General features: G+C 50.0%; 2 protein-coding genes across 4 annotated transcripts in view; one reads left to right on the top strand and one right to left on the bottom strand.

The window, feature by feature from the left end:
• Window positions 1-22: 22 nt before the first annotated feature.
• Window positions 23-2,271, top strand: RAB24 (RAB24, member RAS oncogene family). Its single transcript, XM_026858283.1, has 7 exons — window positions 23-138; window positions 251-329; window positions 446-513; window positions 621-720; window positions 1,091-1,141; window positions 1,258-1,320; window positions 1,814-2,271. The coding sequence occupies exons 1-7, from the start codon at window positions 100-102 to the stop codon at window positions 1,876-1,878; spliced, it is 465 nt and encodes a 154-aa protein (XP_026714084.1). The 5' UTR covers window positions 23-99; the 3' UTR covers window positions 1,879-2,271.
• Window positions 2,272-4,527: 2,256 nt separating this feature from the next.
• The window catches only part of NSD1 (nuclear receptor binding SET domain protein 1), a 45,862-nt gene continuing 25,757 nt past the window's right edge, over window positions 4,528-24,632 (bottom strand). For 2 of the 3 annotated variants that reach the window (XM_026858281.1, XM_026858282.1), the window contains exons 16-21: window positions 22,185-22,454; window positions 20,784-20,900; window positions 19,297-19,438; window positions 18,747-18,853; window positions 15,396-15,600; window positions 4,528-11,405 (exon numbers count right to left, since the gene is read on the bottom strand). In XM_026858281.1, coding sequence (XP_026714082.1) covers window positions 9,073-11,405; window positions 15,396-15,600; window positions 18,747-18,853; window positions 19,297-19,438; window positions 20,784-20,900; window positions 22,185-22,454 — 3,174 coding nt within the window. In that variant the 3' untranslated portion in view covers window positions 4,528-9,072. The remainder of the gene's footprint in view (window positions 11,406-15,395; window positions 15,601-18,746; window positions 18,854-19,296; window positions 19,439-20,783; window positions 20,901-22,184; window positions 22,455-24,632) is intronic. The other variant, XM_026858280.1, reaches the window with a different exon arrangement.

The following is a 24,632-nucleotide window of genomic DNA, read 5'->3' as shown; positions in this document are numbered from 1 at the left end:
GCTCCACATCCCTGTGCAGGCCCCCGCCACGGCCCCGGGCCGGTCCCATCGCTCCTGCTTTTCTTCCAGACGATCGGGGCCGCCTTCGTGGCCAAGGTGATGTCTGTGGGGGACCAGACGGTGACCCTGGGCATCTGGGTAAGCGCAGGGGCAGTGCCAGCACCCCAGCACCATGCCCGGCCACCCCCCTGACATGAGGGGACCCCCAAAACCGCCCCCCACACCTGAGCGCTTCCCTGTCATCCCCCAGGACACGGCCGGCTCGGAGCGCTACGAGGCCATGAGCCGCATCTACTACCGTGGGGCACGGGCCGCCGTCGTCTGCTACGGTGAGGGCACAGTGCTGTGGGGTGAGGAGGGAGCTGGCGGCCGTGAAGGCCACGGGCTGGGGTGGTGGCGGGCAGGCGCATGAGGGAGGGGGCAAACCCTGACCCCTCTCCCCCAGATCTCACCGACAGCAGCAGTTTCCAACGTGCCAAGTTCTGGGTGAATGAGCTGCAGAACTGTGAGGAGGTACGGGGGGGGCAGGGGGGCCATCAAGCCTCGCTGGAGGGCAAGGGGAGCTGGTGGCAGTGCTGGGCCTGTCGGCACTTTCCTCCTCCCCCCTCTGCCTGCCACAGGGCTGCCGGATCTACCTGTGCGGCACCAAGAGTGACCTCCTGGAAGAGGACAGGAGGAAGAGGGGGGTCGACTTCCACGATGTGCAGGATTACGCTGACGGTATGGCCGGGCACTGCATGGGGCCAGGATGCTCGCAGCTGGGCGGTGACAACCCTTCCTAGGCTCCCCGGTGCGGAGCGAGGGGGGAAAAAGCTGCCGCATCTGTGTGCGCCTGGGATGCGCGAGGGGCTCTGCCCTCGTCCTGGTGGCTCCAGGGCTCCTGGTGCGGTGAGGCATCAGCTCTGCCAGGGACCTCCCTGGGCACAGCCTGTCCTGACACAGGCAGGGCAGCAGGGCAGCGAGTGTGGGGCCCTGCCCTGGCCCCTGCTGTTGGCCGCTGTGCTCAAGGGGTGACTCCAGAGGGGGGAGCTGAGCCCATGGGGCCATATCCTGCACCTGCAGCAGGCACTAACCCAGGCCCTTGTTTCAGAAATCAAGGCAGAGCTCTTCGAGACCTCTAGCAAGACAGGCCAGAGTGTGGGTGAGTAGCCCTCTCGCTGCCAGCTGTGCCCCTGCCCAAGCAGGACCTGGGGCAGGGGGGGAATCTGTGCCTGGTGGTGGGGCTGCCCACAGCCACCCTGCCCGTTCTGTCCCCAGATGAGCTGTTCCAGAAGGTGGCCGAAGACTACGTCCACTTCACTGCCTTCCAGGTGATGACAGGTGAGCAGGCAGGACCCATCCCTCCCCAAATACCTTCTCCTGTGCCAGGGGGTGCACGTGCCCCTGGAGAGGGTGCGGAGGATGAGTGCTGCTGGGTCTGACCCTTCCTCACCTCCCTGCTCTCTGGGGCTGCTGCGGTCAGGGATTGTCCTGCAGAGCTTGGGTCCTGTCATGGCGTCATCCCGACCCAGGCCAGGCTCAGCACGTCTGCCCAACTGGGCCACAAGTGGCCTTTGGCAAACAGGCAGCCAGGAGCTAGGACTGGCTCTCAGCCCTACACCAGGCCTGTCCAGGCGTGCTCAGCCGGGCTATGCCTGCAGCCCTGGGCCATGCCGTGGCCATGAGCCTCACTGCTGCTCTGCAGGGGCACTGAACCCCTCCCCAAGGGACCCGTCAGGGCCCAGGCCTGGGACCAGCAGCTTTTGGGCTCCCACACGGATTCCACTTCACGGGGTGGACGTGCTGGCAGCCTGCCACCCCTGCTCTCTTCCAGAGGAGAAGGGCGTTGACCTGGGCCAGAGGAGCGGTGCCTACTTCTACAGCTGCTGCCACCACTGAGACCTCCTGTCAAAAGGGAACTGCTGCTGCCAGCTGGGCAGCCAGCATGTGCCAGACTCCTCTGGGTTTTTACCTGCTGTGTTTTAGCTGTACGGGCCCGTCCGCAACACAGCGGCACTGCAGACTGCTCTTGTCCTGGTGTGCGGGGCGGCGGAGGGCTGCCCTGCAGTGCCAGGAGCCTCCTGCGGTGCCGGGAGCCGCGGGCTGTCACCCCTGGGGACCCTCTCCCTGCCAGCCGGTGTCTGCGGGAGCCACTTCCCCCCCGTCACTGCTGTGGCCCAGCGGTGGCTATTAACTTATTCTCTCGGAGATGCTGCCTGATTCTTTGCAGATTTATTTAAGCGTCTTCTCTCGTGTACAATGTAAATAAAACGCATTGTGGTCTGAGCTGTCCCCTGCCTGCAAGGCTGTTGGGGTTCTCCCCTCCCTGCCCTGGGTGTCTGGGCACAGCCAGGCTCCCCCCGCATCCCCCGCTTGGTGAGACAAACAACAAGAGGACGTCGAGAGTAAAGTTAAACTTTACTTTACAGTAATTTTTTTTCTTCTATATACAAAGAATTACAGTACATGTTCTGGGAGCACCTGGGCAGGGCCACCCTCATTTCATTATAAGTTTCACATACACAGCCAACAGTCTAAGGGGAGCAAAATGAAAGTAATCAATGGTCCAAGACTCTCCCCTCTCCCTCTTCTAAAAATAATATACATGCTGGAAATATGTAGGTTTCTCTCACCTGGCATCTCCGCTTGGAACTGACAGGTGAGTCCCAGCCAGGGCCAACCACCCCTGCGTCCCCCACAGTGCTCACGCCGGCCACCACCCCAGCACCCGCCCGCAGCTCCGGCCAGCCCCCGCCTCAGCCAGGCACCTCAACTCCCACCGTGTCGGGGGGGTGGGACCCTGAGGGGGGTGGGATCCTGCGGGGAACTCCCCTCTGCTGCAAACAAACCTCCGTGGGGGCAGGGCGCAGTGTGGGGCTGCTCACAGCAAGGCTTCTCCACCTCTGAGCAAACTTCCCGCTCACAGCTTCAGCACAACTTATGCCACTGCTACGGGTGGCCCCCCATGTCCTTCCTCCCCAGCCCCGAGGAGGGGGGAGAGGGCAGCCAGGGCCGCCACACCCCTGGGACCCCCGGCCTAGCCGGCAGGCAGAACCGCAGCCAAGAGCACGTGGCACCGGAGGGTGGCAGGGGACAGTCAAAGCCAGGCGCAGTATCGGACACGTTCGGTGTCTCGGAGGCGAGCAGGCTGGCGGGGCGGTGAACTCAGCACCACAGTTAAGCAGGGCCGGGAGCACGGGCGCTGGAAGGCTTCTGCCTGTCGCAGGGAGAGCTGCTCCCTGCCTGCGCCAGCCACCGCTGACACATCTGACCTCCCACCCACGCTGGCCTGGGCCGCCCTCAGCTCCAGCCACGCTCCACCTTGAGCCTCCCGGTGCTGCTGCTTTTCCTTTTAACAAGTTCCCAGTGTCTAAAAAAATACACAAAACCCAGTTCCTTGAAGTCAACAACTCGGAAACATCAGAAAAAAACAAAAACTGAAACCAGCTCAGTACCAAACGGACACAAAGAACATGCAGTTAGCGGACACCTGCCTTGCTTCACGTGGCTCCACTCGCTCCCTACACCCACGGGGCCCCACTGGCACACTGGTTTGAGTCTCAAAGCCATCATAAATCAAAGGAACCGAGTCACACCTTGTCCTGTTTCCATCACATGTGCCAAAGCCCAGCCCCAGCTACAGGGGGACAGGATTCAGCCGGCGAAGAAACCTCCAGCCCGCGGGCCAAGAGCCGTGAGTTCAGCCCTACTGTGCTAAGCTGCCGAACGGTTTACAATAGCACCACAATAGCCCAAGTGCTTTGCCAAGGGCAAACTGATTAAAACTTTACCTTGAAATAGGACATAGCAACACCCATTTCTCAGATTTCCCTAGGAGGTAGATTCAGTGCTGTAGGGACTGTCCATCACTGCCACTTCTCCAGCCCAAGCTGATGCATGCTGTTCCCCTGCACCCGACTTTCCTTAGATGACTCGTGGAGGACTCTGAGCAGAAATCTTGCCTTTTCCCACCTCCTGCTAAGCAAGGGCACTGCCACCCTGCAGGCAAGACTCCTGCTGAAGCCAGGCAAGTGGCAGAGAGGTCCCCAGGCTCCAGCATCCCATCTCCCAGGCCTTGGGAGTCCCCAGCATCCCATCAGCCTGGCCATGCTGCTGCAAGAGGCACAGCCTCAGCTGCAATTGCTGCCACTTGCATTATCACTATCACAGGGGAGTAATTAGTGTGGACAAAGTCCAGGCTGTCAAACACAGCATGAGCCCTCACCGGCCCCCTTTTTACTCTCAAGAGTAGCTGCACTGTTTGCCACTTCGCTTTAACACTCACTGGCTGGTAGAGGCTGAAAGCCTCATCAGTAATTTAGGGCAAAGCACATTACAAGCAGGTTACAATTACGGTTATTCCAAACATCAAGCAAAATCAGAAGTTAAGGCTGAAATTAAAAATAACCAGAAGGTGTTGAAGGTCTGAGGTTTCTCAAACTCCCCTGCCCTGTCACAACACTGGCTGTGGCATCCAGGTAGGAGCAGCATACATCCACAGCGTGCTCAGGTTAAACCGCTGCTGAGGTGCATCAAGGTTAGGGCTGCTTTTTCTTCCTTTTTCTTCATTTTTTTCTGTAAAATTGAGCTGAAGCTCTTCTAGCACACTCAATCCACATTGTCTCCCCTTACTGTCCTTTAGATTCAATTATCTCATCTCCTCAATTTTAGTAACAACCACACCTTCAAAGCGAAGCCTGTGCAGGGTTTAACCCTGAATTACAATGCATGCTCCCACAGTACCACCTGGATACTTTGTGCATTGTGGAGTGAATCTTGTTCTTGTGGGTTTTTTTGTTAAATAGGAAAAGTTTTAACTTGAGAATAGCAATAAAGCAAGCTACCATGAGCTAGTTAGTATCTGAAGATGTGCAGTAGGGGATTGACTATCCCTTACAGTGGCCACTTTGCTAGATTCACCAGAGCCCTGACTGATAGCAGGCACCAGCCCTGTGAGCTGGTGCAGATGGGACAAGCCACGCAGGACAGTGGCCTGTGCTTGCTTCCCTCCTGCCCATGCGTCCCACGGGCCCTGCAGTGGCTCCTCCTCTCCTGCCTGGGCAGGCAGGACATGCCCATGAAAGTCCCTGACCACACCATCACCCTCACCAGAGCTCCTCCATCACCAAAGATCAACTGGAACTCTCCTGCCCACCATGGAACTCCACCACTGAAGCGGGTCCTGCTGCAGGACAGAGGTCACAGCCAGGGACCCCAAGCCACTGCTTGGAGCAGGGGCAGCCAGGCTACCCTGACAGCAAGAGTTGACCAGCGAAGCATTTGTATGGGAGCAAATCCTTCACTTCCCCTCCAGAACTGGGAAGGAGAACCATTCCTACAAGCAGGAATGGGCTCATGAAACTGGGAAGTTCCTGTGAGCCTCTCTGAGACAGCAGGGAAACGGACACAGCTCTAAGCAGAAATGACGACACCCTTGATACTGCTTCTACAACTCTCCACACAACAGTGAATAAACACAGGAGTCACCTCTCACCCACCTTGGGTGCAGTTAGAGCTGACCTGAGACTGTTAGCAGCCGAGTGATCAGACCCCTCCAACCCATCAAAAAAGCACCATGACCTTGGCCAGAGAGCTGCAGCAAAGCTGGACAAGCCCAGCACAAGGTCTCGCAGAAGTCAGAGCAGGGCTGCAGCAGTCTCTCTTCTACAGGAGCGGTCAGCCAGGGGTATGTTATCTGCTGCTTTCCTCTACCTTAACAAACCTCAGTGATTCAAACTGGCTAAGCTCCAAAGACAGTAATGAACTGCAAAAAATGAACCCAACTACTTCAGTACAGACATCTCCCTCTCCTCCATGGCAGTGCTACCAGCCACCACCAACAGCAAGTAACCTCAAGTGCTGAAGAAGCCCACATTTCCTTCATGAGGGGTTTGTTGCCTGGAGCTGTTTCTCTTCCCATGCTCACGCTCCCTGTGGATGAAGGCAGGTGGGGCAGGGTAGGGCTGCCAGGACCTATCTCCACACCTGGTCAGGCCTTGCCCATCTTGTTGATGTGACCCAGCAGCCTGTCATTCCTAACAGAACCACTACTGCCTCCACAAGCCCCGCGTGCCTGAAAAAGCCAACCTGATCTGACAGAGCATCGCCCAGGGAGGGCAAGGAGGAAAAAGCAGCTTCCTGGCTTCCTCCTTCAATGAAGTTTCCAAACGCCAATTTTACTGAGCAGCCTCCCAGTTACACTGAAGTCAACTTTCTGACAGTAGCTAGAAGGTAGCAAGCGTGAAACCTGGATCCTCATGGAAAAGGCATGAAGGGAGACAAGAGACGTGGGGTATGGAGGAATAAGGCTGTGGGTCTGAAATGCCATGCAACAGTTCAATCCACGTTTACTGTTCAAAACAAGCTTTTGGCTAAGAGCCTGCTGCATGAAAGGCTGCTGCTGCCGTGAACCTCACCCTACAATGTGAGCACACAATTTAATGAAGTTATTTTTTTCAAACCTGCACTTATGAGAATTCATTGAGAACTTCTCCATTTTACAGATTTAAAAAAGCCTGCACCAAAAATATTCACAGTTTATTTTTTCATGAAACAAATAACTAGTTAACACGTGACAATGCGAAGCGGAGGTGGACAGAGCAGTGCAGATACCTTTCTGGTTATAGCTGTAGCTGGCTGGGTGGCTGGCACGGAGGTAACCCTACTTACACAATCTACATGACTAAGTCCAGCTCATGGGAAGGCCTATAAATGTAAATTCAAGATTTATTTTCATTCTCACACATGATAAATACTTAATATACTGAACGTCATTACCGTTTTTTTTTAAATTTTGTTTAAAAAAGTTAATGAATGCCCTTAGATCATCTTCTCTCTCAATGGCTCTGAGGAGTTGTCCCGATTCCCTTTTTGCAGGAGTCACGCAGAAACGCAAGCTGCTTGCATTTCCCCAGTTTCAGCAACAAGCAGGAACTAACCTGCCAGTCTTCCCGGAAAAAAACATTAAACAGTAAGTTTCCATAAGCCATAAAGCTTTTTGAAGTCACTAGCTATTCTACAAAGGATCTGAAATGATTCGGACTAGAGAAGAGATGCACCATAGCACTGGTAACGTCCCCTTGTGCCCAGCACACCCAGCCTTTACAGCAGGATGTTGTCTTGGGGTGCATACATCAGGAAAGGAGATGGATCGGGATTTGTCTTGGTACAAGTGTCTGCCTCCCTTCATAGAAAATTGCAAAGCTCATGACTGTCTGCTCTGGAAGCACTTGCAAGCCAGGTGGGAACAAGGACCTGCCCCCACACTGGAGGGAGAGGGTCAGCCTGGAGCGGCACGCTCCCTTTCTGGGGAGGGACCTACGGGTCTGCCTGGAAGGAGAGGGATACACTGGAGCTGCGCGTGGGACTGGGGGCGGGCACGGAGATCCGCGGCTGAGGCACCTGGATCAGCCAAGCTCAGGCAAACCACAGAGGTAACGTGTTGTGAGAGTGGGAGAGTGCTGGTCAGCAGTGCTTCCTCAGCAGGATGCCGACCCCATCCGGGCCGAGCAGTGCCGCCCAGGGAGGCCTGTCCTCCTGCCTGCGAGGGTGCCAGGGGTCACAAGATGCCACTCTGCAGGTCCCTGGGACTCTACCACTCGCTCCACCAGTACCATAGCCAACTGAACTTCTGCCTCAATGCTTGAGCAAACACCTTTCAGCAGGCCTAGTCTGGACACCAGACTGATGACCACCAGGTACTAAACATCTCCTTAACTGGAAAAGGGAGAAGAGGAAAAAAGAAAGCCAGCCAGCTGCCGGAGCCCACCGTGTTCCAGTGTGAGAACTACTTTTCAGTTGGAAGGACACACATGCGCACGCACACACACACACACACACACACTCCAACACAGTCCAGTTAATTCAAGTCTCCTTTGGTTGTAGAAGAGTTAAGCCAGAAGCTACCCAAGGGGAAGGTGTCAAGATGGGTCCTGATAACAGCTACGGCACCCTTGCCTCTGCGCTGTGTAGAGAACGGTACAGGCTTCACGTGCAGCTCGGCAGCGCATCCTGCTGCTGGGAAGAGCAGGCGTGGTGCGACCATGTCCTGAACACCTCTGAGGCAAGGGGAGAAAAGTCTGTTCAGTCTGCTGGCTCACCGTGACGACAGAGGTCAAGAGAGAGTGGATGGAACTTTGAGAGGGAGAACCACCACCCTGCCAGGGTGGTGCTCAGCACCTTGCGGAAAACCCACTCTGCCCTACTCTGCTATTGCTGCTTTATAGGTCACAATGTTTTCAAGTGCAGGAAACACTCTACATATCCTGTGCTAAAGGATTAAGACACAAGAATGAAAAAACTGCCAGATGGCTTCTTCCAAGATCTCTTTTTGCCCTGACCTCCTTCAGATTCCCCGTTTATCAGGCCTAGCCAGTCACAGCTTTATACAAAGGAGCCTGAATAGATATTGTCTATTGCTGGAGAAAACTGCACTGAGCAAGTGCAGCGGGCTCCTCTCCCAGCTCAGCTGGAGATGATACCTGTCCTTCAGTGAACCACACACGCAGCACGTCCCAGTGAACATATGGACAAACCTCGCAAAGCAACATCCTGCAGGGACAGAGACCTGGGCAGATGACAGATAACCCCCTTCCCTGCTTCTAGACAGTCCAGCAAGGGCGTACACCTGACTGCTCACCGCCTGATCCCTAAACATCTCCAGTCCCAGGGCAGCCTGACTGATCTGCTTCCTCTAAATACAGTAAAAAGAGCAAGGCCCCTAGCTGTACCTGGGAACCCAGCTACAAATCAGACCTGGAGCTCGAACACGCTGGATCAAGTAATGTGACCATTTCAATGGAATTGGAGATTTTTACCCAGAGTGGAGTCTTTATTTCAGCTTTACCATTTGTAAAAGGAAGAGGAAAAGGTCACGGATGCTCTCTCCCTTTGGCTGGACCACACTCAGACTGAAATGAATGTCCTTGCTCATGTCACGAGAGAATATGGATGGGATGTGCATGGGTTAGGGGCTGGGCTCAGGGAAGTGAATTAAAAAAAAAAAAAAAAAAAAAAAAAAAAAAAAAAAAAAAAAGAAGATTCCCCCTCCCTAAACATTAAAAGACTGAAACCTGCCTCCCATATTCACCAACCTCACTTTGGCTCTGAGTCGGCCAACTCACGACAGACAGAATCCTGGTTACGGGCTAGCGCTGTGTTTTGTTCAGGCAAAGGGTCCTGCCCCCGAGGAGTCTGTGCTTTTCCACTCAGCCAAGGAATCTGGTCAATTGTCTGAATGTTCGTGACAAGCCACTGCATCTGCTCTGGGGGCACCGGTGCTTCCCTGGCTGGCCGAGGGGTCTGCTCAAACGCACGCAATCTCTCTGATGTCCAAGGGGTTTGCTCTGCAGGGGCTGAGGCCACTTCCCAGCTGGGCTGAAGGGTCTGCTCTGGTAGTTTCTCTGCTGTCCGGAGAGGCTGCTCTGCAAGAGTCAGGGCTTTTGCAGTGGGCCAGTGGGTCTGCTCATGTGTCTGTAGTTTCTCCGTAGGCCAAGGTACCTGTCCGACATGTGTCACCACTTTCCCAGCAGACCAAGAGATTTGCTCGCCAGCTAACATGGTCCTCTCTTTCTGCTGGGGACTCAGCTCCACAACTGGGGCTCCTCTCTCCTTCGGCTGCGCGTTCTGGTCGACAGGCCGCAGTGCCTTCTCCGACAGCAACAGCCTCGGAGCTGACACGGCTGGAGGCTTGTCCAAGGCTTGAGGCCGAGGAGCCACAGCAGCTGCCAGCTTGTCCGATGGCTGAGGCCACGGGGCTGTGAGAGTGAGGGGCCTCTCCAAGAGCTGAGGCCGAGCTACTCCAGAGCCAAGAGCCTTCTCTGGAGGCAGGACCCGCAGGGCCCCAGAGTCAGCACCCTTCTCCGGAGGCAGGGATCGCAGCACCCCGGGAGTGAGCGCCTTCTGTGTGAGCGGGATCCGCAGGGCCCCTGAGCCAAGGGCCTTCTCCATGGGCAGGACATGCGGTGACCGGGAGCCAGGAGCCTTCTCTGGAGGCAGGGGCCGCGGTGCCCCTAAGCTGGGAGCCTTCTCTGCGGACAAGATCCGTGACATCCCTGAGGCAGGAGCCTTCTCCAGAGGCAGGATACGGGGTGTCCCAGGGCTTGGAGCGTTCTCCATGGCTGGGACCCGCACTGCCCCGGAGAAGGAAGCCTTCTCTGGAGGTGGGGGCCGTGACACAGCTGATCCAGAAGCCTTCTCCATGGGCAGGATCCGCGAGACCAGGGAGCTGGGGACGTTTTCAAGGGGCAGAGGCCACAGCACCCCAGGACCAGGAGCCATCTCTGATGCTGGGACCTGCGGCACCAAGGAGCTGGGAGCCTCTTCCACAGACCGAAGCTGTGGGCTCTGGGCAGAAGCTCTGTCTGATGGCTGAGGCTGATCGGCCACAAGAGGCTCTTCCACTGTCTGGGACTGCAGGGTCCCTGCTACAGCAAGAAGTCTGTCTGACAGTTGAGGATGCAGGCATTTCGTTGGGAATTCATCCAGCAGCTCAGGCTGCTGGGTCCTGGTGTCAATGAGGGACTTGTCCAATAACCCCAAGACCCCGGGGTCAGCAGGAGACTCATCAGACAGCTGGAGCTGCAGGGCACCAGCAGTAACAAGCGACTCGTCCAAGGAGTGTGGAGTTCCTGGAGGAGATTTGCTCGACAGATGAGGCTGTGAGGCATCACTGGAGGACTCATCCAGTGGCCACAGCACCGCGTTGGTGGGAGGTTTGTCAGGCTCCTGAGGCCTCAGCGCTACGATGATGGGTTGCTTCTCTGACTGCAGCCTTAGGGACAGGGCAGCCTGGGGCCTGTCTGACGGCTGCAGGCGGAGCGACAGGGTGGTGGGAGGTTTGTCTGAAGGCTGCAACCGAAGCGAGAGGGTGGTGGGGGGTTTGTTGGATGGCTTCAGCCTCAGTGACAAGGTGGTGGGGGGTTTATTTGATGGTGGCAGTCTCAGCGCCAGGGTGGCTGGCGGTTTGTCTGGCGGAGGCAGCCTGAGGGCCAGGGTGGTGGGGGGCTTGTTTGACGGCTGCAACCTCAGGGCTACGGTGGTGGGGGGCTTGTCTGACGGCGGCAGCCTCAGTGCTAGGGTAGCAGGGGGCTTTTCTGGTGACTGCAGTCTGAGGGCCACAGGCTGAGGTAAGCTGTCCACAGGCTCAACGCTCAGGTCTGTGTCTGCAGGTGGCTGCTCAGGTGGCTGGGTGTCCTCGCCGTTAGCCAGGGCTCCTATGGAAGGCACATACTCACGAATTTCTCCTGGCTCTAGAGGGTTAGGCCCACAGGGATCATGCTCTGTGCAGCATAAACGTCCATCCAGCTTGGAGATGAAGAGCATGCCTTCCCGGTGCTGCTTGCAGAAGGACCTGGGGCACATCTCGCAGAAGGAAGCTGCTTCCTTACCACACACATCACACTGATGCCATGGGCACTCCCATTTTCCTGCAGCACAGACACAGGAGAGAAGACATACCTTAGGAGTGGTATAAGGGGAAGAGCCTGCTGCAAAGGGAGTTCAAGTGAGAGTGGGAACACCCCTGTAATACTTCCATACAACTCTATGTGTCCTCCTCAGTCTCTGCCATAGCTCCCAGGCTCAACGGGCAGTTAAGAGGGACCTGCATCCTCAGAAGTAACAAGGGCGATGACAGTCATGATAAACACAAGCCACACCAAGTCAGACCAGAACCCCATCTGACTTCAGCACCACACTAACCAATATGTGTGTCTAGAGAAGAGCAGACACCCCCAGCTTGCACATCTCTGTGGCTCTGACTTCCACAGACAACAACAGTTATCTGTGCATAATACACCCAATGAACTTTTTAAGTAGATGCGTCAGGTTCATCTAAGTCTTTGTTAATTCTGGGCCAACAACCCCCCTTCCTGTTTATCAGAAAGAAGAAGTGAGAGGGCAATGATCACAAGGGAGTAGGTTTTTATTGTCTGCACCCAAAGGCATCTTCCCTAACCTCTGTGTATGGCCGTGATGAAAATACTGCTTAACACAAAGCCAAGCTGCTCACTGAGGAGCTCCACGTCCACGCTGAATCTTTCACCATCAGTATCAACACCATCACAGTTAAAAAAACCCCACATTACACTTCAGAGATTGCTGCTTTTCTCACTTGTAGCTGACCTCACCAGCTCAGCCCCCTGCTCCCCCAGCCAAGGCTCCTGCTGTTGCTACCAAACACTTCTCACCAGTTCAAACACACAAGAAACAGGGAGGCCTTTCGCACCGAGAATACACAAAGCCAAGTTCCTGACCTCTCACCACAGCACCAGCACCGCTTCTGCCTTTCCAAATACTCCTGCTGCCTCTATTCTACCCCCAGCACCCCACACCCTGCCCCCCAGCTCCCTGTCTTGCTTCAGAGAGCAGCTCCCTGCAGAGCAGCCCTGGACACCAGCTGGGCCAGGGCACTTCCCTGTCTCCCTGAACCAAGCCCGCACATCTGTGGCTCTGTCTATCAGCTCTCTTCCAGCTCTGGAAGAGAGCATGACTATAGCACAGCACTGAGCAGCTGTAGGCATTTCTTGATGCACTTGTGCAAGTTCAGCTTCTCACTCCCCTCTCTCACCTTGTTTTTCCCCCGGTGTTAGAGACAACACACAGCATGTTTTGTCCCTCCTTTGAAGCCAGTCCAAGGCTTCTGTTCCAGTCTCAAAACACATACACACTGCTTTTCTGTCTTTTCCAGTTTCTCAGCATCCTTTTCATCGTGGGGATGTTTAACACTACACGTGTTTTTCCCCCTTCCAGGCTGACAGTGCTGCAGCACAGGCTGTCACTGCTCCCCCCGCACCATCAGCAACACAGAGAGCCACACTCAAGACTCAATTTGGCCACTGGAAAGACTCTGGGACTATTATTATACAGGTCATTTGTATGGATGGAAAATAAAATAAGTCAAAACCTGCCACTGCGTTGCAGGAAGGATAAATCCTATCAAACCACTCTGATGGTCTTTGACAGGATAAAAGGCCTAATGAATAAGCAGCCTCTCCAGAGACAGCCCAGAGCTCAGAAGTAAGATCACACAACTAGTAACACGCAAACAATCAGGAAATTCCAATTACTTGACAGCAATACCCATGGCAGAGGAAACATTTGAAGTAAAAAGTGCTGAACCTTTCATGTCTTGCATGATACTCAAAGGAGCAGGCTATAAAAATAACAGCATACATGAGTAAAGAGAGTAAAATGGCTACAACTGACTGAAAATCATTCTCAATAAACAGCTATTAATGGTCTTCTGGCAAACTGAGAAGGCATTTCCAATGACATCCTTCAGGAGTCTATTTTAGTCTGTATTTTATTTTAAATTTCTGGAAACAGAACAGCAAATACTCTTACAGAAATGGGTAGCTAACAAGGCTGTGAGGGACTACAAAAATCTGATTAGATTGGCTCAGAATTTAAACTGGACAGATGCTTTTGCACCAACAAGGTGCAATTAAATAAAGACCAGTGCAAAGCAGGACTGCAGGAGGAAGAAATAATAAGTATGTGAAAAGGATCAAGACAAGGACTCAAGGAAGATAGGGCAAATCACAAACATATAAATATAAAAGTTGTTTTTGCAAAACAAGTCAAATCTTATTTGCCCAGAAATTTTATGTAAAACACAAAACATAATTATTCTTTTTTGTTGGTGTTAGTAAGGCCTCAGCTGCAGTACTCTTAAAATACTCCTGTTACCACAGTTTTAAAAATGCGTAGGCAAGTGGAACAGAGTTCAGAGCAGATGAAGGATAATAATTTTAGAAAAAAGAGCTGCAAGGAGAGGCTGCAGCTTGTTTCAGCCAGAAAGGGACTAAGGAGACAACAATCTCCCAGTATGTAAAAAAAATGGATATTAGAGAGCTGGCAATCCTTTGTTTTTTTGAAGTCAGGCTGTTAGAAGTTTTTCAAATGGAAAGCAGGAGAACAGGCTAGATTTTCCTTTATTCAAGACTTAAAAGCACAGAAAACCTGCCAGGATGTTGCACATGAAACTGTATAGAAAGGTGATATTCAGGACACCCTCTCCCTGAATGATGATGTTCCATAGGAATGACCTGAGCTCCTGTTAGCTTTTATAGCGCTGTTACAGCGTTTGTTCAACAAGCAAATCAAGCTCTTCTGTATAAATGCCCTATTCTCCCCAAAACTTCATACATGCACACACATCATTTCTGTCATCTACAAAATATGCTACTAGCCCTTCTACACCTTCTGCCAAATTACAGCTAGAGGTGCTGAAAGTCCAGTTCTGGCTCCCTGCAGTGCACAACAGAAACACCGTCACCGTGACTCTCCTGGCAGTTGCTTTCAGAGACCGCTTGGTACCATGTTTCTCAGCCTGCCTCTGAAGTGCACAGGAAACACTGCACAGAGTTGCATAGAGAACTACTAATTATCACAGTGCTTACAGTATCAAATCAAAGTATTTACAATCCCCTAAACAAATTACTTCAATGAAGTTGCTTTTATTAACCAAATTTATTATCTTAGCAAAAACACCTACATTAGGTTTGATGACTCATTCCACCTAAAAATTTGCTATCTAGTATTGTTGAGACTCTTACCATTTAATTCTTTGACACTTGATCTCATATCAGCTTTTCCATCCTCCTGGCCTGGCAGAAATCAGGCTAACCAGCCTACTAAGACTCAGGTCAAACTCTTTCCCTTTCTGAGCATTGGTTAAACCTGAACACTCATTACAGGTTGCAGGAACTCCTTTAGTAACTAAGACAAACCAAAACAACAGAGGACATATTCCCCTCAACCAGGTCCTGTAAGAATTTTAAATGCAACTTAGACATTTCCCTTCAATAGATGTTACTTTGCATGTCTTGAGCTAACAAACTAGAATCTGTTTTATCACTCACGCAGAGAAACTATTTCTTTCTCTGCACACAACTAGACATACTTTTTGAGGTTTTTTTTTCTTTATATTTCGAATGTCTGCCCTCATTTCCCCACAAACTAGGATATGCTTTGATACTCTTTCTTAACTATGAACTCATGGCTATTCAGACATCTAACACATTCTTCTCAAACTCCTATTTTCCATCAATGCTTTTCCTCACCATTCAATTCACTCAAATGTCTACAACTTTGGGAAAATGGCTAATCTGAGGAACCAATATCTCAGCTATTGTTGGGACTATCCTCTGCCAGGCCCCAACAATGGGGTCAGCTCACAAGCACCGTTTCATGGGCAAGGACCAGCTCTCTTTTCAGCAATCAATTATTCTTCTTGCAGTCACAGTGGGGTGCAAACCAGGGTTGTGTCATGTGGGCCACAAAGTCCCTTCAAGTGAGTAAGATCTCTCCAATTTTAATATTCTGTGACGTGAGTGCAAAGAAGTAGGCAGTGCCTGGGACACCTCGAGCCAAGGCCGTGACCCAAGCAGAGCCCAGTTGTGCAGAGCACTGACCTGCAGGTCTCTTGGTCAGGTTGAGGCAGTCCGCGTGGTACACCTTGGGGCAGCCTGGCTTCTTACAAGAAACTAGCTGCCCTCCGTCTCCACAGCTGAAACACTCATCCTCTCTCTCCTTCATCACCTCCGCCTGCGACCTGCGCTTCATCTGCGGCCGTCTCTTTAGCTTCTTGGACTTTTCCTCGGTGAGGTTGGGTTGGCTCTGTGGGTGAGACAATGTCAGTTAATGCAGGTCTCTGTCCCTTCCATCTGTTCCCTTCCTGCTACAGTGGAGATAATCACAAACCCTGAAATAAAAATCCCACTGTCAGACATACCTGCAACGTATGTAGCATCTCTACAGTGCTTCTCAAGATTTGTCAATCAGTTTACTACAGCACATAGTTCTTTTTTCTTTAAGAGCCTGGAAGCTCTGCACCAAAGGCTGGTTAAACATGGGATATATACAATTAGGAACAGCAGAATGAGGAAGCAGGGACTGCCTGGTGTCACACTGAGCTCATGCCACTTCTCATGGACTCTTCAGTCCTCAGTCAAAGCAGCCAGGTCTCCTTGTACCCATGACTGATGAGGAGACTCTCCCAGGCCTTCCTGCACTATGACATTCCTCACTCATCTCTCCATTTTCAGTCTCAATTTATCTGTGATCAGTTTAGACCTATTTGTTCTACTGTCAATGTTGCTCTTTTTGGCAGAAGTTTTTCTCTCTCCCTGAATTAACCACCAGGACACACTCTCCTTCTCACAAACCAAACACTTTCAGAGTCTGTACCCTGCCTTCCTAATGGCTTTTCTCTGCCCCTACTGAGTTTATTTCTCTCAAACACAGGTGACAGAATTATACATGCTACTTTAGATGACACCCCACAGGCAGTGTACAATGACATCAACACTTCTCCAAAAGAATAGGAAATCCCTCCCAAAGCTCCACCTGCATTTCCCTTTTTCACAGCTGCATTCCAACAGCAGTTCAGTCCTGCAGCAGCTGAACTGTACAATGGCCCCTTCTTCACCAGGACTGCTCACCGATGACCTCATGGCAGATTTGTTTCTGCTATTTACCTCCAGGTGTGTACTCTGCCATGCCAAATCTCTGAAGTTCAGCCCATTCCCAGTTATATCCAGCTATTCCTTTGCAACTGCTCCATCCTCTCCTCCTCCCACACTAACACCACCTGACATCTTTGTGTCATTAGTACAGTTCAACCACTACTACTTCCAACAGCTGTGCTACAGGCAGTAATGAAATAACCACACTGGTTCCAAGATTGGCATCTAAATGGCTTAAGTGGTCTCTTCTCTGGCCTAAGGCTTCCTCCAGCGCTGCCCCCCACCCCACTTCAAGCTAGGTCCTCAGACCACTCCTGACCCCATAGCTTGGATCCTTCTCCAGCCTAAGCCTACCGCTGTACCAAACACTCAACTCCATAAATATGATGCTACCTGTCCCAATCAGTGACCTTATCAAATCACTGTCAGTTTAGTTTATCTAAACAGACACGAACTAAATTTTATGCCATTTTACACATATCTTCGTGTTTTTCACACAGAAAATCTTTGTGTGCTGAGACGATGCCTATGAGGTGATTTTTTGCATCTTTATTCTGCATAAATATTGGGCATTATTTTCATCACTCTTCTATCACGATTAAAAACAAGAACACAAAAACATTTATAAACATTTGTCTCCAGACCTACAATTTTTAAATTCCACAGCAGTTAGCTAGGCGTCCTGCCACCAGGGAGCTACACCTCTTGATTGCCTCCTTCCCCTTCACATGTGGATATTTCTGTTTTCATACCATCATTCTCATTGACAATGGGGACAAGTCAGGCCTTTCTTATAACTGAAAATGGTGGCAGTGAAATCACTCCACCTAAACTATTCCACCTATTCTCAGCGCTTAGCGCCTCCGCCAGCTAATTACAAAGAGAACAAGGAAAACCTTTCACAGCTAATTTGAATGTCTAAGCAAGGTCTAACAGCTGGACTAAGCGATTCTCACTTGCTCACAGCAGTACAAGGGACTTCCAAGCATTCTTCCACACTCCCAGTTAGAAAGGTCCCTTTAAAGAGTGAACTCGAGTATAATCAGCATAATCAAGTTTTGTCTTGCTGTATCTTCAGGAAGATTAAAAATGTATCTATTGTGGGATGAATTAAAAAAACAAACAAACAAGCACCAAGGTACTGTTTTCTTGGGTATTGTTTCTTAGCCCATCTCATCAAGATGGAATGTGTCGCCTCAGGCATCACAAAGGAACATTAATGCCAACTAAAGGGCACCTTTCTCTGATTTCCATCATGCAACCTGCAATTTCAGGGAAAAAATGACAGTCAAGCCATGTATAACACAGGAGCAGCACAAAATCAATTGAACCTTAAATTGCAACCCAAAAAAAGAACTACATAAATCAGATGTGTAATTCACCTCATCTGTCAGCTTCTGAAAGACATCGGGGTTTTTTTACCCTAAGTTAATTTTTCTGCAGAACTAAGCTCTCTGGAGAATTCACAAAACCTTCCCTCTATACTGAGGGGGTTTAACAACTGTGTTGCTGGAGCTTTTAACTCTTAACTGTGGGTAAGCCGCCAGTACCCACATGCCAGAGCAGAGGGATTACAGACCGATTTGGTGAAGCTCTTGAAACAAACCAACAGCTGAGACATAGATGTAGCTGGTGACAGCTGGGAACTCGGCCAACTGCTCCTGTTATTTCATTTTTCCAGTGAGAACCAGCTCACACAAGAAGGTAACTGAAATCAATTCCTGTTACTGCAATATTGCAGTTACAACATGAAGCTCTCAAAATTTTGTCAGGTAGTTCTAAAAGCTAGTGATTTTTTCTACCTCAGACATGGGAAATTTCTTGTTCCTGTCTGCACTTCAGTCACTTAACCAAAAGAAGGAAAAAAACCCAGGAACTTTCTTACTGCAGTGAAGGTGGTGATGTAGAAGCCTTCTGGCTCTAAAGCAACTCCAAGTCTGAAGGAATGTGAGTTTACGGGCCTTCCATTATGTTCACAATTTACTCAGGCCTTTAACTTTGGGAAATGGGCTGAGTTGTGGCCCCTCTAATGTGATGGAAATTGTCATGCTAGTAAGCCGAAAAGTCTGAAAAAAAGCTTTCATTTATTCTTTTGCTGTAAAATACAATTTCCTGTCATTATTTATAGCAACTATAATAATTCGGGTCTAAGAACTGCACTCTCAGAATGAAAACTTGGGTATTTAACTCATTTCAAGAGTGTTTTCACGGTCATACTGAAAACGGATTACCTTTCCTGAGATCTCTGTAACAAATATACACTTCAGAAGAACAAAAGCTTAAAGGGGGGCATCATACCTTTGGCCTTACTCCTAGGAAGCCACTGCAGTTTGGGGCACCACATTTACAAACGGTCTTTCCATTTCCCAAACACTCCAGATTGTAGTTGAAAGTCAGCTCAGTCCCTGGCACAAAAGCAGACCAAAACCAAGCAAGTTGTAATGAACTATGAAGCAGAACATCTTACTGCTGAAGTAAAAGCACTTTTAAAATATAATGACACAAATGACTGTCACAACTACACAAGGATACCAAGTATTAATCTCCCCACAGATCTGTGTGGATTGGAAATTCAGTACAACCCCACACTACAGCCAGAAAGGGCATTCAATGCCACACTGTAGCATGCTTAGTTCCATTTCTTGACCCTGTAAATTAGAACTATGAACCTCCATTTACACCATGGGTGTATGTGTTTCATTATGTCAGTGCTGGTGTTAAGTCTTATGACTGCCTACATGAAAACAAAAATTAAATACCTTCCCAGTGAGCTACAAACCCCCCACTTTCCTTACAGAAACACTCCCACGCTTTTAACTGTGGGTACTGATGGAAAGGGGTTCCTTACCAGCTTTGATATTTACAATTGCGAAGAGCCCCACCCGAGTATCGCCGTTCACACACCATTTCTGAGTCTCACAGTTTGGCTGGCAGCAATGGTTCATGAACCGAGCATAATTGCCCTTTGGCCCAGCATCAATGATTCGATCCTGAAATTTTAAAAAAAACCCACAAAAACACAATTAGTAAACTGTTATTTCCTGTTTAAGCCACTGCAGCACAGGTAGCAGCATACCAGGAAAGCATTAGTCAGTAGTGAAAAGTCTGATGACACTTGGAAAGCACAGTTTGTAATGGGTTTTAACCAAGGGTGAGTGTTGCCTGCACAATCAACAGACACCCAGCCAGTTCCCACACACCGATGCCTCTGGTCGGAGATGGCAGATCACATGGCAATACAGTCTCCTGCACAACATTCCTTTTCAGAGACACAGGGGCTCCCTAACACTCAGGAAAGTGCTACTGCTACTTTTTGGGAAGTCAGCTCTCCCTGTGGGGTCAGTAGTGGATAAACACACTTCCAGTGCATCACTGGCAGTTTCAGACTCCAACTTCTGCTTAAAAGCGAAGTATTAATTCCTATTTCTTGTACCTCAACGTACAGAAGGAAAACAGGAACAGTATGTGATGTGTGAGATACACTTCTGCGCAGTACACTATCATTTGTTAGACCGTGTTGGAGACGAGGGCAGCTGCAACTAAGATTTGGTTTTGTAATAATGAGGGAGATACTAACACTTGGTTTAGTTCCTGCTCCCACCCATCAGTCAGACAAGGAGAACAAAATAGAGTCAGTGAGAATTTGCAGCAAAAGGAGGGGAGAGCCAGAAAGCAGTCACCTTGTTATCCTGTCCCACACTGACAGCATCTTCCTGTGCCTGCTTTCATGGTTTCCTTCTAATCTTCCCCAAGGTTGAGTGACAAAGTGTGGAAAGCAGCTGACAAAACTACTCACCTCAGAAACCCTGGAACTCACATCAACAACCCAGCCTCCAGGACCCACTGAGAAGTCTGTGGGTGTAAAACTCCACCCATCTACTGAAATCTGCAAGACCTGGGATCTGAACTTAAATGAAGGTCTCACTGCGCTTGATACTTGTCCACCTGAGGGCCAATGCCTCTCTGGCACACACCAGCACAGTTCTGGACTCTCCACGGTTCAGCTGCTGGGAAGGGTTCTGAGGTTACAAAATTCACCCTGTTATGCTGAAGTAGGCACTACAATCCTCAGACAACTTCCCTCAGAAAACTGCCTCACCTCTTCTGAATAAACTTCAAAGAGATTAGTTCAGACTTTCCTCCTAATTCTAATACCCAATATGAAGCTTCTCTACAGCAGGTTAAGTCCATCCTTTTAGTCTTCCCTTCAGTGGAAATGTAGACCAGCTGATCAGCAACACCTTTTTACTTGCTGGAGGAGACCACTATCAAGCCTTCCTTGCAATTATTTTACTTCTGTCTAGGATGCTGGAAAGAAAAATTTCTTCCACATACCTTATCCAGTGTCAACATGTAGAAATTGGTGATGTCATGCTCCTGAGCATAGCGGATTCGGGCTCGACACTCCTCCTCATCAATTAGCTCCCCAACATACTCATTAACAAATTCACCCTGCCAGAGAGAAAACAAGCTGGTAAGATGAGACAAATTCCCTCCAGGATGGAGGAACATCCACCTTCGCAATAAAACATAGTTCCCATTTCCTTTTTGGAAATCTTTTCCTAGAGATCTTCCTCTATACTTTGCAGCCAGTTTGCTCAACAAATAACTTGAACTAAATTAAATAAAGCAGCAATGGCCATCAGATTATTCTTTGTGAATAATCTGAAAGAATTAATATTGAGCATAAAGTTAACCACAAGAGTAATTCTTTGCAGCAAAGATCAAAGCACTGCCTAACTACATTCCATCTGGAAACAGTAATCCTTTGGGGACCAACCACACCTAAGGCACCTGCTCCCGCAGTAAATCCATGGAGCTCCCCTGCAGTGAAGTACCACAGAAACAGTACTTCAGCCCTCAGAGGGAACCCCAGCTCTGTCACACTGAGGCTAGTAGGTGCCTCCATTAAACAACTACGTTTTGCTGCTTCCAGACCATCTGCTGAAAGTGAAATCTAACAGGTGCGTGGAACAGCAGAAAAGCTTTAACCTGTATCACAGCAGGCAGCAAAGCCTGAACAGGATAGACTCACATTTTTACTTCTGCTATCAAGCCCCCACCCTAGCATGTTGTCCCTACTCCTTTTTCAGACATTCTTCTCCTACTATGCTAATTGTTATCTGTTTCACCTCACCCTATTCTAGCTTCAGAATTCTCTTTGCTTTAACATTCTTCCTCCTTCATTCAGCGCATATGTGGTTCCACAAAACTCCTATTCTCTGGAGTTAAAAAAATACATACAAGTTTTTTTTAGCCGGAGATAGCTATTATTATTGCTGATACAGGTATCTCCAAGATATTATCCTTTTGCAAGAGCCAAGCCCTGGTTTCAGTTTCTGATACAAGATTCTCATGCTAGAAATGCCTGGCTATTCAAGAATGGGGGTGGGGGGAGGTTTAACCACTGTTCCCCAAACAGAAATCTTGAGCACTGTCTTCAAGACAGTGTTCTGGGTCTACTCAAAGCCCACCGTCCATACAAGCAGACAGACTGAGCAATCACCTTTCTTACCCCGTGAGGCATCAACATGCAAACCATTTTCTTGGTTAGCTGAGCCAAAACTTTCTTGTCAGGACTGAAAAAGTTAAATTCATCCATTTCTTTCCTAAACGGCATTCTACAGTAGTAAGTCTTCTTCAAATTACGGAAGATGGTAATTTTCAAATCTATTAAAACCAACAACAAGCAAGAGAGAAGTGGCAAGAGAAAGTTACATGCAGAAACAGACATACCTTTCTGATGTCTGTTTTGGCTTGCAAGCCCCAGCCTCGTGCCAAGGTGCGGAAGATTTGTACCTCGGGATACTGCCGCTTGGAGAAGCACTGGTTCTGGCAGCGCTCCCCAGCAGGGCACACCATGGGGTGGCACTCATAGAGCAACATGCGGTTGATGCATTCGGAGTCCAGGCCGCAGGGGTTTTCATCTGTTGGTTTGCAGTTGCACCGTGGTATCTCGGACAGGTCTGCAGTGAAGATCTGCACCTTACCCACCGGCCGGTTCACCTTGAATGCACACGAAGGACGTTAGCTCTTAAGAACAACAGGTATTCCTGACTGTCACTTCTATACTCAACCCTCACCCATGAGCTGATGGGCTGCAGTGTGAGTTAGTTACAGGGAGGGGCAGAAGAACACAAGTACAGGCACATACGTACTTCTGAGCACGCTGTTTCAAAAGGTTAGAGGGAAGAGAGCTAGGGAAGATGCGGGTTCCCCATGACCATCACCTGGTGCAGTGTGTCTTCTGTGACCCCGGAGTAGAGAGAGGCTGCCAAGTGTCCCCCTCCCCATCACCACTGTGCCTATATCCAGCCCAGGTGACCCAGTGCTCCTGCTGGGTGCACACCATACCTGTGACTGACAGCAAACCCATTTTCTGTGTGAAACAACACCTTCTCCAGTCTCCCAAGTGTCAGGTCCTTTTCCTTACAGCCCTGATTTTTGAATGCGTTACCTTCAAGCTGGTTTGTGCTCTCAGCAGTCACTATGAGAACCAGGCAAGTGTGCCTGTGAGTACAGAGGGCCCACCTCTGTACCAGGCCACAAGCAGTTAGCTCCCTACCCAACTGTCCTGCGGATGTAAATGAAATAAAAACCACACAAAGCTGGGGTTGGAAGGCCCAAATTGGAGCTCAGAGTTAAGACAAGGAGCTCTCTAAAAACCGCTCCAGAAGGAAGCAGAGTGCAGCACCGGCTGGAGAAGCGACTGGCGTGTCTGTGGCATGAGCAGGGTCCTTTGGTTTTGATTAAAGGCAGCGAACACTGAAAAGCAGGCAACAGAAAGTCAGGACTTTTGAGAGAGACACTGAAGAAAAGCTCCTTGCTATTCTTCACCCAGGTGAGCAATACCATCAGCACCCTCTCCTCTCCCAAGACACAAAAGAAGGGGATCATTTAGCAAAACTATTCCAGCTCCCACACAATTTATCTAGTCCCAACCACTGAGCAGTTTCCATGCTGGCAGCCTGCCTGAGGCTGACCTAGCCCTGACCATCTTCCTCCTCCTCTGTTTAAAAGCAAATTCTGAAGAAACTCCTGAATAGTCTCTTCAACATAGCCTCCCCTTCCTCCTAGTATTGTCTCCCACCTCCAACCTTCCTTGTCACTCTTGTGTTTTCCTCCACTGCTTCTCATCCCTTAGTCAGCTCATCACCTCGTTAAGAGTGACGAGACTCACAGGATTAGGACCATCCACCACTGGGCAGAGAGGTGCCCTTGCTGGCTCTGGCACTACCACCCCAAGTGACCACGGTGTCTGAGTGTGGTGCCCCTCTCAGCAGGCATGCATACCCAGCAGGCCAGCCCTACTTCCCAAGGCACTGCTGGTACAAAACCAGTTCCAAAACAGGACACAATGCTTGGACTAGCCACAACCCTGATCCAATGAAGGATCCCAAGTGTATTTTGCAGTAGCCTCTTGTGTTGGTGCTCCTTGGGATGGATCCCGAGATGCTGATCTCCTTAGAATGCCGGGATAGGAGCAGACACAGCCAGCTTCAGCCATTCCACCCTAAAGCCTTCTCCGTCCAGTTCATCGTATGCTCCTGCAAACTGCTTTGCTTTCACAGAGACAAACACCTTGTACACAGATCTCAGAAGAGCTGCCATGGCTAATGATCATGACCATTATTATTTACATTAAAAGGATATTTCAAAGGCTCCAACTGCTTCCGAAGTTCCTTCATGTTGCAGCCAGAGACAGGCTTAAAAATATCTGTAGTGATAAACTATTTCCTCCACTGAAGCTGCCCGACTCATAGTGCTGCCACAGCATTCGGTTGTGTTCTTTACACTGTACAGTAACTCATGCAGGATATACCTGCCTGCCTAGAAATCCCAGCTAGAAACAGGAAGTGCCAGCAATCAGTTAAGCTTTCATAGTTTGCCACATAAAAAAGGGAAGGAGCAGACAGAGGCAACAAAGAAAGAACACAGTCCCTGAGTCACTGGGTTTAGGATCAGTCTGGACCCAAATCTCGAGCACACGTACTCAAGCTCTCTTCTCAAGTCACCTCCATCCTACAGGACTTCTACAGTTGCTTCAATTATATCTCAAAATACAGCTCTAAACATGAAGAGTTCCCCAAAATTCAGCAAGACACCTGATATTCCAGCACATAGATCTACTATTTCTGTTCAGTCACCAACTGATATAGAAAGATATAAAACAGCAGCAGAGAT

Source organism: Athene cunicularia (genome assembly GCF_003259725.1).
Source record: "Athene cunicularia isolate RWA chromosome 13 unlocalized genomic scaffold, athCun1 chr13_part1, whole genome shotgun sequence".
NCBI lineage: Eukaryota > Metazoa > Chordata > Aves > Strigiformes > Strigidae > Athene > Athene cunicularia.
The sequence above is the reverse complement of the archived record's forward strand: the minus strand, read 5'-3'. Positions and strand labels throughout refer to the sequence as shown.